This window comes from Mytilus californianus, unplaced genomic scaffold (genome assembly GCF_021869535.1).
Source record: "Mytilus californianus isolate M0D057914Y unplaced genomic scaffold, xbMytCali1.0.p SCAF_25, whole genome shotgun sequence".
Taxonomy (NCBI): Eukaryota; Metazoa; Mollusca; class Bivalvia; order Mytilida; family Mytilidae; genus Mytilus; species Mytilus californianus.
This window is the reverse complement of record NW_026262674.1, coordinates 1,147,127-1,161,787: the sequence shown is the minus strand read 5'-3', so window position 1 is coordinate 1,161,787 and position 14,661 is coordinate 1,147,127. Positions and strand designations below refer to the sequence as shown.

Genomic DNA, 14,661 nt, shown 5'->3' with positions numbered 1-14,661 from the left:
GCATCATGTATTAAGTGTACTGATGTCCTTGTTTACAGTTATCAAAGGAACATGTTCCGTGACAATAACATGATGTACATAATAGCAACATTTATCAGGTGTATGTTTTTGATAAACAAATGATCGTCTGATCAAACCCCAATGATCACCCTTGTCCGCAATTTTTTTCCTTTAGCTTATATTTTTCGTGGATGCCTGTCTCATTGACGTATATCCCACATCTTCTTTAAACCTACAGTATTAGCTGCTCCATTTGAATTACTTGAAAACATCTTCATGACAAATGATAAATATACTTTGTCTGTTGTCCATGGTTTTGTATGATTTTCTTCTTCTGATTGGTTTTATTGGCCCTCTGGTTTTCTCGTTCGTTACAAAAATCTGTTGTTAATTGTTTTAACATTTAATTACGGAAAGGTTGAGCTGTAAAATATACGGATTGTTTTCTTGTATGTAACATGCTGTAGTAGGTCATTAATCAGGTTAATATGATTTACTACGACATGTAATATGCATTCAAATGTTATGCGCATTATGGAATAATGACAATTTTGTTATATAAACAATTTCACACTTAAAATATTGTTCTTTCTGCTAACTTTAAGTATAAGTCGTAGTTAAATCCGCGACGATGATGTGGTCAGCTGTGATTTTGATACTTTGTGTAATTCATTCACATGTAAGTTATATAAATACTAATAACTGTTTTTAAACGTAATGTTCTTCCTTTTTTTTTTTTACTGCACTGATGGATTTAATTTATCTATTTAGATCATTACTTTGTTATAATATGAAATAAAGTTGGTGTTCATGTACCAACACAGATGTACGTATCAATTCAAAATTGATTCTTTAATCGAAATCTACAAATTAAACATCGTATAAATTTACAATTATATATTGGTGCGTTCTTTTTCAAACTTTCGTTTGTAGCGTATACAGATCATATTTTGTTGTAAAATCCATGTTTTTGCTTAACATTTAACTCTGTATTCCTAAACTAGTCAGCAATACATTTACCCCCCTCCTAAACTAATCAGCAATACATTTACTCCCCATTCTCCTTTACATTGAATACTTGTCATTTTATTAAATAAACCTGTATGTTACTATCGATACAGTTTTCAACAAATTCATCCATCTAAGCAAGCTAGGTTCTTGACATATCTACATTTGTTTTTATTTTGTTGCAATGTACCCTTTGGGATGTTTCTTATGCACTACTCGTTAACATTGTTTTAACCAAGGGCCAACATTGAACCTTTTTTTATAGCTAGCTAAACCTCTAACTTGTATGACAGCCGTATTTGATTTCGTTATATTGACAACATTAAGCAACCCAAACAGACATGCATTTTAATTGGTTAACAAGGCAATAATTGGGATCCATTTACAGAGTTGTTTAAACTTACATCAAAATTAATACAACATTACTAAATCAAAGAATCACGGAAACATATTTCTAAATCTCACAAGGACGCCAAAACAAGAATGTTGTGTAGTTGAGAGTAAATTCAATATAGTACAGTAAAAAGTCATCTTCAGATGAAGAACACATAAACTATAAAAAGAGGGCATACAAAATAAACAAAGCATTTTACCATTTCCATTCGTTCGAAGAGCCCCAATCTGAACTGACGAGCAAGAGGAACGCAATACGTCATAAGTGCTTCAATCCTGTAAGCAAAACGTTAAATTCTATTTTTAATACCACTTTTTTTTAACAGAAGGGCTGTCAATACTATTGCAAAAACAACAAAAATCAAACACCAACTCCTTTATAAATCAATTATAAAATGAAAGACAAACTCATAGTTTCCAACATCGTTAGGTCCCAGGTATATAATTGTCTCATTAACAAACACACTACATATTTTGTCTTATATACAGGCCACCAAAGAACAATACTTGGATATCATGGCCTGAATTAAAGAAGTAAATGAAAACTGGTGTATTGGACGGAATCCATTAAAATTCTAATACTGTATAATCAGACAATCGTTAGAAATAATCTCTGTTTTATGCATAAGTTAATCTACTTCACGTGTTACTACTGCCGTTAAAATATTTATGATTATTTCCTCCTAAAAAATGTATCAATTGGATATTCAAGTTTTGTTATTGACAACAACAACAAAAAAGGTACATTTTAGATTTTGATACTGATCCTAACGCATTTTTGTTAAAGGAAGGATTGATTGTATGCTATCTGATATACTTTACTAATGGTAACGATACTTTCTACTATGTTAGGGGGTGACACAATTGTGTATCATTTTGTTTGAAGATAAAACAAAATTATTTTAGCTATGAATAATTGGTACTCCTTAAAATACGGACTAGAAAAAATGTGTTTGTATCAAAAGGTAAACATTTTTACATGTATCGTCTACGGTTGTTTTATTCTATGTAATAAAGAAATTGAATTACAATTTGGTTTTGGAAGATTTAGGCAATCTTTAAACAGCAGAAATGTTAAAATTGTCTTACTCATGGCTTTAGTTACATCTTATCATGGTAACAATAAAGTTTTGAATGGCCATTTTTTTTCATTTACCTTACAAATACATGTTATATTTGGTTTTTTAATGTACATGATACATTTGCCTATAGAATAATGTAAAAATAAAAAAATTATGGTACGATTAGCATGAGACAAATTTCCACGAGCGACCAAATGACATACGAATCAAATGTAACCGTGCGACCTTCAACAATGAGCAGAACCTTTACCGAATAGTCAACTATAAAAGGCTACGAAATGACAAATGTAAAATAATTCAAACGAGAAACTTTTTTGTTGTTGTATACACTAGTGGAAAGTTAGGATCCTTCTCACGATCACTAAATAAACTAATTGACGATATCAGGCTTATACATGTGTACGCCCTAATCGACGTGCGATTCATATATACAAGACTTATCATCGACGCACTAATCAACAAAGTTCAAAGGCCAAATAAAGTACCAGTTAAAGAACATTAAGGACCATAATCAAAGTTTTGTAAATATTTCAACTAACAAGATGGTAGCCATTGCTCTATTGTTTCAAATGAAGAAATCAGGATATATTTGCATTTACAATTGTATAATAACTAAGTTTAACAATACGTTGATATTCCTAGAGGCTGATAAAATATAAAATAAAATCGTCTTTTGTTGCATGTCAATATTTCTTTCAACGAGTTATTTTACTTTATATGCAATGGTGTGTAAGGATCTTTTATATAAATGACAACATAGTGTGATATATATGATAGTGTGTTATTTAAACGTCTGTTCTGTAAGCAGCCGGAAAAAGTTGGAGAAATAAACCCGTTTCAAATTCATGACTCTTAACGTGTCTTGGAGAGTCGTAAAAAGGACAGTGGTGCAAGAAAGTATTATTTCCAAAACTAAACAACACATACACAGTTAGACTATTATATAATTATGATAATGATCGAATATATTTCGTTGAAAATATAGAATGGAAAACATTTGCAGTTCATGTAGACTTGTAAAAAAATGGCATCTTGCAAATGAAAATAACACTTTAGAAATTAGGTTTGTCTGAGGTGCCTTGGAATATTGACCGTCACCAGCGATGCACAAGCTAAAAACGGAAATAGTCAAGTATGTATAGACACACAGAAAGATGGCCATAGTGTCTCATTGTGGTCGCCACTTTTGCATTTGTCGGAAAAGTGATATGTTTTGCTAGAAATATGCTTATTTACGTAAAACAATTATGGTAGAAATATGATGATTCGACGTCGACTATTTTGTCTGGTTTCTCTGAATTTTCCTAGTATACTTAAAAACACATCAAGTGTCCAGATTTCAACAACTTTAGAAATCAATGTTTAATTGATTACACAAAATTAAATTAATTGATAGATATCGACAAAAGATATTTTTCTAATTTAATAAAATGAACATTATGAAATAGAGATATAGGATTATTCGCATGAGTCAACATGCTGCAAATTATAATTGACTAACACATTAAAAGTAGCTGGAACACAAGAATGTGTCCATAGTACACGGATGCCTTATTCGCACTATCATTTTCTATGTTCAGTGGAGCGCGAAAATGGGGTAAAAACTCTAATTTGGCATTAAAATTAAAAAGATCATAGCATAGGAAACATGTGTACTAAATTTCAAATCGATCGTACTTCAACTTCATCAAAACTACCTCGACCAAAAACTTTAACCTGAAGCGGAACAGTCGGACAAAAGAACGGACGAACAAACGGACGCACAGACTAGAAAACAAGATGCCCACAAAAGGGGCATAAAAATTGGCGATAAAGAAATACAGTTGCAAACATTGATTGTTACAAACTTGAACTTTTGAACATCAATTTATATGCATGTACGTCTGAACCAGTGACAACTCTACGACAGATTTTATCAATCAGATCACCAGTGATGGTGATACAAGGCTGAAAACACATTATGTATATATAATTCGTCTAAATAACAGCCGGACATTGCTAGATCCGTAAATTTGCGGAAGTTAATTTTTGTTTTTCCCTTGTCTGGATTCGACGCATGCTACTATTATATAGTGGCACCAAATCGCCTTGCACTATGCCCGGCACGCAATATATATATCTATATATAAACTGCAATTATAGTATTATTTTTACATTAAAAAAAGTTAAACAAACATTCGGATCCCTACCGTTAGTTTATTCTTAAACTGGAAACGAATAAACTGAAGAAATTGTGATGGCACAGAATATAGTGCAGACTTAGATATCATATGATTGATAATTCTTTTACGTACGTTGTTAATACAATAATCTTGTCTTTATTTATACAGTTAGCAACCAATACACCATGTTTTAATACAGTAATCTTGTCTTTTTTTATACAGTCAGCAATCGATCCACCATGTCCAAAGATAAAACAGACAGGAAAATGTCCCGGTTTACCTAAAACGGATAAATGTCAGACAGATAGTGAATGTGGACACGGTAAGATTATTAATACATTTTGAAATCGTTAAGATGTATTTGAATAAAATTAACCGTACAAACAACTCAACCCTACGAGTTGTTATCACCAAGTGTCCCAATATTATAATTTAAGAAAATATATTACATAAAAAAAAACATTCAAGAAGCTTATACAAACGACTGAGAAAAAGGTTTCATTTTATGGTCCTTTTCAAATCATCGGAAACTATCTCGTAGAAGACGGGTATAAAAGACCTGTATAATAAATTGATTTTCCCAATTCAAATAAAGAACACACAATGCTGATTTTAAAGTTTCGTATTTAGTTTTAGTGGTTTGTGTATGGACAGTGATAACACTTAACCAACAAAACGTTTACAAAGCATAAAAAAATGAAATAGATATCTTAAGATGTCGTATGAGTGCCAATGCGACAACTCTTCAGATGTTATTTTTAAGACTTTATTCTATATTCGGTCTTTTTCTCTTTGTGCATAATTCTGACAAATTGTTTGGTAATATATCTATTAGACCTGTAATATGAATTTGTTATCGACATATTCACACAGGTAGGTTTATTTAAATGACCCAGTGAGCCATTGATTATGATATAGATTATGTAGAAGCGATATGATTGCCAATTAAACAAATATATGACAGACCAATAAAACTTTACGCAAATGCCATTTTTCGTGTAGACTTTTTTTCTAACATTGCACATATTCAGTTATGTGTTAATTGAAAACAGACTTGGATGAGGACGACTGAAACTTTAAGTTATCAGTTCGAATTGTTGACATTCTAATGGCACATACCGTAGGGTGGACTAAGATATCATATAAGTGATAAAGTAGTAGGGGCAATAAGGCCCTTATTTGGCCGAAAAATTACTCCAAATTTAAAATTTATCATATGATTTGCATATTTTGTAAAATTTTGTAAAATTTCGTGATTTTCCTTGTTTTTCATCAAATTTTTAAGTAAATTTTAGATTCAAAAAGTATGTGCACACCCAAGAAACAACTTTATATTTGATGAAATTATGTCAATAGTTTTAATAAAGCGTCTGTTAAATTATTTTGTTGTTTCTTGGCTGCGCACGATGTTTCCGCAACGGAAATAAAGATAGAAAACTGCATAAATTCTGTATTTTTCATCGTTTTTTTTAAACAGTACATATAATGACGTAATTGTGACGTCATCAGATAAAAATCATAATGTTTTTCATTTATATTTCTTGACCCTATGCATTTCTAAACATTATGTGCCAATTTGAAATAGTTATCAAGCATTTTATTTTCTTGGGCCATAACCAGTCTTCAATGCAGTAATCTTATCTTTATTTTACACAGTAAGCAATCAATTCACTGCCGTCATTTTTTGCCATTGACAATGGGAAAATAGCCAATATGAAAATGGGGAAATAGCCAATATAAAAATGGGGAAAAAACTACATGATTAAGTGTGTTTAACCTAGTAATTGACTGTGTAATTTTCACTCATAGTTAACAGCCAAATTAACTTCCATTATTTTTAACATTGCCATATGAAAATAAATTCAATACTTTTTGAAATAAATGTTTTGTTTATCAGCAATTAGCTGCATTAAATTCTAATCAATACGAATAAATACATTCAGTATTTGAACTAGAAATAGATATTCCATTTTCTTCGATTCTGTAATATTCTATTGTTTTCTGTTGGTTTTATATTTTCTAGACTCGATGTGCTGCCCAAGAGAATGTGGAAAAGAATGTGTAAGTAATGTTTGTTAGGGGTAACAAAAAGTAAGAGTTATTGTCTCATTCGTTTTAAATCTTTTCATGACAAACCGAAAATTATTACAATATTTAAATTGAAATCCGAATGTGACTTACAGAATTTGACTTATCGCCAAAATCATACTTACATGAGCAACGATCGTTGTTATATGTGAAGCAGGATATGCATACCCATCCAGAGCAAATGATATCACACTCAAGTTTCAGTAGGTTAAAGTTGATACTTCTTAGTTTTCTGTGTTGTGTTTTGTTTTCAATTGTTTGTCTGTTTGGCGTTTTTATTTTAGCCATTAAGTGACGTGGGAGTCTTTGTAATGTATAAAAACGAAGCCTTTACTTAGGAACCAAATCATTGTTCTTTAAATACAGAAAACACTCGTGAATTCACTAAAAGTTTTGCTGTTCTAGTGATTATTTTCTTTGTGTACATCGTGAACAATTGTGGATCTGCTTACCCTTCCGGAGCACCTGAGATCACCCCCAGTTTTTGGTGGGGTTCGTGCTGCTTAGTCTTTAATTTTCTATGTTGTGTCTTCTGTACTATTATTTGTCTTTTTATTTTTAGCCATGGCGTTGTCAGTTTATTTTCAATCTATGAGTTTGACTGTCCCTCTGGTATCTTTCGTCCCTTTTTAAAATGTATCATATATTTGTTACATATTTGTTTGTTTTTATAGTGATTAAGATTATAACACAATATTGACTGCTGTACCCATATTTTTGACATGTTTACCTATTATGTCTGTTTGTTTTGTTCGCACATCGTTGTCAATATGCTGGATTTGATGCGACTGTCATACAAGTGAGAGGTTTAGCTAGTTTTAAAACCAGGTTTAGTCCACAATTTTCTGCATACAAACATGCCTGTACCAAGTCAGGAATATGACAGTTGTTATCCATTCGTTTGATGTGTTTCAGCTTTCATTTTGCCATTTGATTAGATACTTTCCTTTTTGAATTTTCCTCAGAGTTGATTATTTCTTTTATTTTACTTTTTTCATATATATTTACTATAGATCCCTTTCTGTCATTTTTCACAACAAAATTTCTAGGTGCATGTTGATTTGTATATTTTGTAAGAAATATTTGTGATGTATCTCATGTTTCTCACTTATTATAAAAAATATAATTTCAAACATAGAAGGTAATTGTTTCTTTAACTGTCTAAGAAACGTGAACATGTCATTTAATATTGAGGAACACCGATTGTTTTCTTTTTTCCTCCCATAATTGACAACCAACTTGAAACATGTTTATCATATAATTAAGAACCCTTCTTATCAAATCGGGATATATGTGGGTTTTTTATTTATAGATTGTAATAATTTTAAGAAAACCATATTAGCGTAAACAAATGTTGATCGATAAACAATTCTACAAAACAAAAGAGATAAAGCATAGAGTAGAAAAAATGCAAAACAAAGACGAGTTGACAAAGCGTGACAAAGTGCGACTTAAGTCCAACTGATACGAACTGTTCAAAGTAATATACATATGTATAGAGATATCCCTTTTTCAATCATAATTTCAGACAGTGAAGCGTAAATATGGACTATGTCCCACTTTTACCGAAAAACCAGTGAGTTTTTGTATGGTAGCATTCGTTATTTCTAATTGTGGAGGTAATGATGCAGACTGCTCAGGTATGTACTTTGTTTTTATAGTGTTTACAAAACAGAAATAAAAATGCAAAAAAAAAACGAAAACAACAAATTTGGAGATAACTGTATTGTATTTTAAGCTCCGAAGACATCAATTGGTGATTTGATGGTCGCAAGTTAAGTTTACTGGCGATACGTTAGCAGAGACAGTAAACGGGTATTTGCGACCATCAAATCATCAATTGATGCCGTCGAAGATTAGAATACAATATTGTTATCATCATTCTAATGAAACTGACAGAAAACAACGTCAAATGATACATTAAAAATCTGCCATACGTCGTCTGCGCTTGGCCGAAAGTTTTCATAGCATCAATTATGAATTGATGCAATGAAAATTTGTGACGTTATCCAATCAAATTGAACGTAACAAACAATGTTGCATTAGAATGATGTATAATGAAGAAATGAAGAAGGTAAACAGCGTGTTTACAATTTGTGAAATAATAAAAGTAATTCAAATTTTAAATACAATAACAAATCTAGTGTTATTGCTAACATGATAACCGTAAGTGTAAACTATGATCAGATAAGCTTTAGTTTAACTTATTACCTACAACCGACTGCGACTTTTTAACGAGGACCATTGACAAGAAATTGCCAAGAAAATAAACCTTAAGCTGAATCTTGCTAATTCTTCACTTTACTGAAAAAAGATGTAATAAACACTGCTTTAGTTTTTACAGTCATTTTTTTTTCAAATAAAAATAAAGAAATTAGCCAGAAAAACAACCATTACGATATATACCTCGATTTCTCACTTTAAAAAAAGTTATGAAATGAACACTGCATAATTTTCACAGTTACCTTTACAAATGTGTTACCAACCGCGCGAGGACTGTATAGCTAGTTAAGGTCGTTTCAAACTCCCATCAGGAAGTATTTGTATGGCGGGGGGGATTTTTGCATAGCAGTATCGTATTTTTTAAAATTTGTAAATTGTTTAAATTCTGTTGTCTGAATAGGTGTATATGCAGAATAAGTCATCATTACATTTTTTGAACTACATATAAAAATTGAAATGTGTATTATGTATGTTTTTTTCCCTTGAATTGTGTACATGTTGCAAAGGGCAAAGGGCAAAGGTAAAAGGACTTATGAGTAACCACAGATCTAAACAAAACTAATTTTGGATATGGTAGACAATCCAAAACGGTGATGCCTTTTAAACCGTACCTTACTATAGAAATAGATGTATCCCCCTGTACCTCCAATAATAATAGAATTTTTGAAAATCTTTAAATGTTCAATACAATTTGCCGTTCAGTTTAAACACGATTGACGAAGGTTGGTGGTTTTTACCGGCAACTCCAGCTTCTTCCAACAATAAAAAAATAGCCTCCACGTAATAGCCTAAAAAGTGGCGTTGAAACACCAACAATCAATTAATTTAATACAATTGTAATTCCGTTCTATTTAGGTACTAAGAAATGCTGTCCAAATATATGCGGATCTCGAAAGTGTAAAGAACCCGCAACAGCAAGTAGCTTAAAATAAATTATATTTCACAAGTTTGTGTTTTGATATTCAGGTTATAATTTCCAAATAGCTGTTACAGAAGTTAAGAGTTATGGGTAAAAAGGGCAAAATAAAGAGCAAAAAAAGAATAGAGAAACAAAAATGTTTAATTTAATATTAGTCCATCTGCAACACAAAGCATTGTACATTATGTACATGGTCTCAGAAAGCTTTGGTTTAAACAAGTTTTGAATATATTGGTTCTTAAAATGAAAGGAGAACGACTGGTAAGTAAAGTAGACTTTCTCATATTCTGAGTATTATAGAACTTAAAACACCATACTGTAAATTCATTATTATTCGTCGGATACTTATTGGTGTGCATTTTGTCGATACAGATGAACCATACATTGAAATAATCAACAGTTTACAAATTGTCTCATTGCTAGTATGCACCCTTTGTCGATACCAAAAAAAAAAAAAAAAAATATACGTTGTATCTACGAAATTAATCAATCAACAACAATATAAATAATCTAAATCAACCAATAGACATTTTTCTTTTTGATTTTTCTAATATTTAAAAAAAAAATATTGTAGAAGCCCCGACCAGAGTGTCTTTCTAGATCTTCTCAAAACAAGGTAGCCGCCTGTCACCTGCACCAATGTAGTCACGATAAGGAATGTGCCCAAGGTTAGTACATTCAGCTATTAAATACAACTTAGCTATTGAGACATAAATTCAAAACAACGAACATTCGAGGATTATTTATTTGATTGAAAATCTGATTGAAACCGTCCCTATCAGGACATTTGAACCGATTCCAATGTGGTTTTAAGGTAATCCTTTGTGAATTAATTCTTGCTGTGGATTTCACTCAATCATTATGTGTCACGAGATTGGGGAAAAAGAAAAGCATGTTTGGTATCAGTGCTAAGAAAACAAGAATAAATAGTACATCTCATATCATGTAATAATTCATCTTTATATCTGGCATCATTACTTTTTTTACGTTGCCAATGACGATATCTGTTTTATCATGCTTAGTTTTGGCGTCTCCTTTTTAAGTTGTGATGAAGAATTCCATCGCTTCAATCGTCTTTGAATCAAATGTATTAATTATATTGTTTCAGGTAAAATATGTTGTGATGTTACTTGTGGAATAGGATGTACATAACCAAATGTGAGTAAACATAATCTAACGAATTCGTCCAATTTATCACCGGTGGCCAAGTGGTCTAAGTAGTTACTACTGTAATCACTAGCCAGTCAATACTGAGGTTGTGAGTTCGAACCCCGCTCGTACGGGTGCACTCGATTACAATCTTAATTGACAAGGATTTTCTGTTTACCTATCGAAGGTCGATGGTTTTCTCCGGGCACTCCGGCTTCCTCCACCAATAAAAACTGGCCGCCACGAAATAGCCTAAATGCGGTGCTTAAAAGTGGCGTTACAACACCAAAAATATAAAAAAAATCAAACCAAATTATCATCAATCTCATTTAAAACCCTATAAATTGTTTTGCTGAAAGTTATTAATTGTACTATCAAATGATTGTTTAATTCATGGTAGCGAATAAGATTGCTCTACCAATAAGACAGTGGTGGCTTACTAAAATTATTAAATGAAGGGGAATAAGATAAAACCATAAATTAACCCTATTTTCACATTTGAAATAAATGATTTGTAAATTTCAAATCTGATATTTACATTACTTTTGAATTGTGTAATCATAGTAAATGCATTGACGGTACAGATTAATTTATATCCAATGCAAAATATCAATTGAAATCGGGTAGGCAACACTCAACAAGAAGGGATGTGTTGTCAGATTATGTATTTGATATTTGATTCACATAAATACATGTTTTGTTTGTGATGACGTATCTATGCGATGTAATTGTTGTTTCAACTTATTCCAATGTAGAAGGCCATAATGGCCGAAACGTGAGTAAATTTGTTATTGTTTTTATTATACAACCAATCAGAAACTATGTATATATATAAACTTTTTTGCATATTTGTGTTTTAAATGACCTTTTGTATTCCTTTTGCAGTGAGTGCAACAGAATGATAAGATACATTTTGAAGAAGCTGAAACTAACAGGCTGTTAATAAAATTTTTGCAGTTAATTGCTTGTTTTGCACATATTATAGATATTTTTTAAAAATTCAATGAATTTAAACTTGTATTATTCTTTAGAACAATTTATCAGGAAAACATAAGAATAAATGTAAATTGAAACAAAATAACGTTCTGTTTTCTGTATCCTGTATGCCTCGAATCTGGGGTACTACATTGCGTTTCCTTATTCATTCTTTCGATGTACCATCGGTTACATACAAGAGAGTGTTTGTAGATATGTATGAGAGTGACAAACCTTTTTAAATTTAAATAAATTACTCAATTTTATATTTTGCAACCACCCATTCATATCGTGTTGCTCAGTCATTTGGGTTTCTATGTTGTAGTTTTTTAACTATTGGTTGTATGTTGGTTTTTTCATTTTTTAGCAATGGCGTTGTAAATAGATATAAGAAAATGTGATATGAGTGCCAATGAGACAACTCTCCATCCAAGTCACAATTTGTGTTTTTTTTTCTTATGAGTTTTAATGTCCCTTTGGTAGTTTTCGCCACACTTTATCAATGTCCAAAAATTTCTGAAACAAGACAGACGCATAATTTGATAGGCTTTAATATTTAGTTTAGGAATTATTAACACTTCGTCTGGCATCTTATATAAGTTAACCATATGAACGGATAATTATAATAATGCCTTTTGGCGGCAACAATCCCAATAATTGAAAGAGTACACGTTATCGTACCTTATACTCTCAAAGTTGAAATAAAAACATTCAGACAACCTTGTTATCATAAGATTTGATCGACACGAGCTTTGTATTTTTTTTTTATAGCGAAACAGCTTTTCAATTTACATTTTAAGAGTAATCATATATGCAACGAGCAGCGTAGTAACCATGTTTAATATTTACAGTGTTTTATGCAGTAGTATGCATATTTTTCTTATACACCCTTATGCTAGAAGAACAAACAAAAGAGATCGTAGCAAAATAATTCTAGCTATAATTGGAAGCATGACAGGGTTGCTTAAACAAAAATTTAAAAAAATATTGTTGATATATAGTTTCATTTGTAGAAATACTGCAATTTAAAATATCATACATGGTCGTTATGGTAAATCTATGTCACATATTATAATGCTGTGTTGAAACTACAATCTTGTCCTCTTATTTTAGAATATTATTTCTCATAATTCGATTATAAAAACAAAACAATACCATTTTTACTGCACGAGATACGAATTTAGACAATCAATGTCTTTTATGCATGTTCAGTGATGCTCGAGGGCCAAAATAATTGAAAAGTTTATCAGAAAAAAAAATGTGGTATGATTGCCAATGAGACTATTATCCACAAGAGACCAAATGACACAGAATTTAACAGCTATATGTCACCATACGGTTTTCAACAAAAGGCAAAGCCCAAACCGCATAGTCAGCTATAAAAGGCTCCGGATGTAATTGCGAAATAGAGGATTCTGCACATTCAAACAAACGACAAACATAATCGGTTTCTATGTAGAACAATGAATGACAATATACCAACATGTGGGTTGGTAATCTAGTGGTTAAGACAGATGGATACATTGGTGAAGTTCTGGGTTTTATCTTAACTCTAGACGCTGGAAAATTAAGAACATTAGAAGGATAATTTTCATCATCCCACACATATATCTGGTATCAAAAATAGGTACTTAGGGGGTCTCGATTTGCCAAAATGGCTCCGACTTTGACTATGAAATCATTCCTAAGATAACTCCTCGCTTTGTGTTTTCCCACCGATTTGCCAGGTAGTTCTCTCCAAAAACTTCGGCTTCCTCCACAATAACAACAGACCTTCCAGTTTCATAGCACTCATGTGGTGTTAGGATGGAGATTTGTCCTTGATGAAGGGTTGTACATATGTTTGAGATACCTATCAATTAATCCTATTAGGGAATGTTCATGGCTACTAGTGTACCCTCCCAACAACAAAGGTATCAACCCGAAATAACGTATAACCCATTCATTCCTAGAGTTCGTACGATTTCACATGGAACACGCGACGATTAAAATTTGTTTACCTCAAAAATTGGTAATTTCAAATGCATCAAATATGTGTAATTTGTCTTTTCTAGAAAAACGTTGAGAATCCTGCATGGAACTGCTTGTTCGCAAGGGTTCCAACATTGATTTAAAGCATATCATCTTTGAGTGCTCCATTGTGTTCCCGGGTTCTCAATTGCGTATAATTTGCTTGTAAAGTTTTTGGATTAAAACATTTGACGTACGAAAATGTATTACTAGTGTTCATATATGTGGTAACTTGAACCCAACCTAAGTGTGGTATTCAATATGTGGGACAGACGGGACGACAGTATGACAAAAGAAATCAAGAACACCTTTACCGCTTTCGTAGACCCAAAAAATTCTAAATTTTGGTATATCAACATTTAGATAAGCATAATCACAATCTTAAATTTATAAAATTCCAACCCCTCGAAACCGTTCAGAAACAACCAGGAGAATCACAAAAGCAATTTGAAAAATCACGCGAAGTTAATAATGTAGTGGTGGTATGACGCATATACTACACGGAAGTTCTTCAAAGCGAAATTATCAATTCCTGTACATTCAGGTCCACACGCACCACTGAGAGTCAAATCGTTAACAAGCATATCACTGCCACTACCCAGCTTAAAGCCTCTTCCGAACATTTGAAAGTCCCTACCATGGACTGGTTACC

General features: G+C 31.9%; 1 protein-coding gene across 1 annotated transcript; it reads left to right on the top strand.

Moving 5' to 3' along the window:
- Window positions 1-530: 530 nt before the first annotated feature.
- On the top strand, window positions 531-11,033 carry LOC127732493 (WAP four-disulfide core domain protein 5-like). The gene is made up of 7 exons (XM_052241530.1): window positions 531-679; window positions 4,868-4,967; window positions 6,669-6,706; window positions 8,262-8,373; window positions 9,812-9,870; window positions 10,450-10,543; window positions 10,984-11,033. The coding sequence occupies exons 1-7, from the start codon at window positions 632-634 to the stop codon at window positions 11,025-11,027; spliced, it is 495 nt and encodes a 164-aa protein (XP_052097490.1). The 5' UTR covers window positions 531-631; the 3' UTR covers window positions 11,028-11,033.
- Window positions 11,034-14,661: the final 3,628 nt, after the last annotated feature.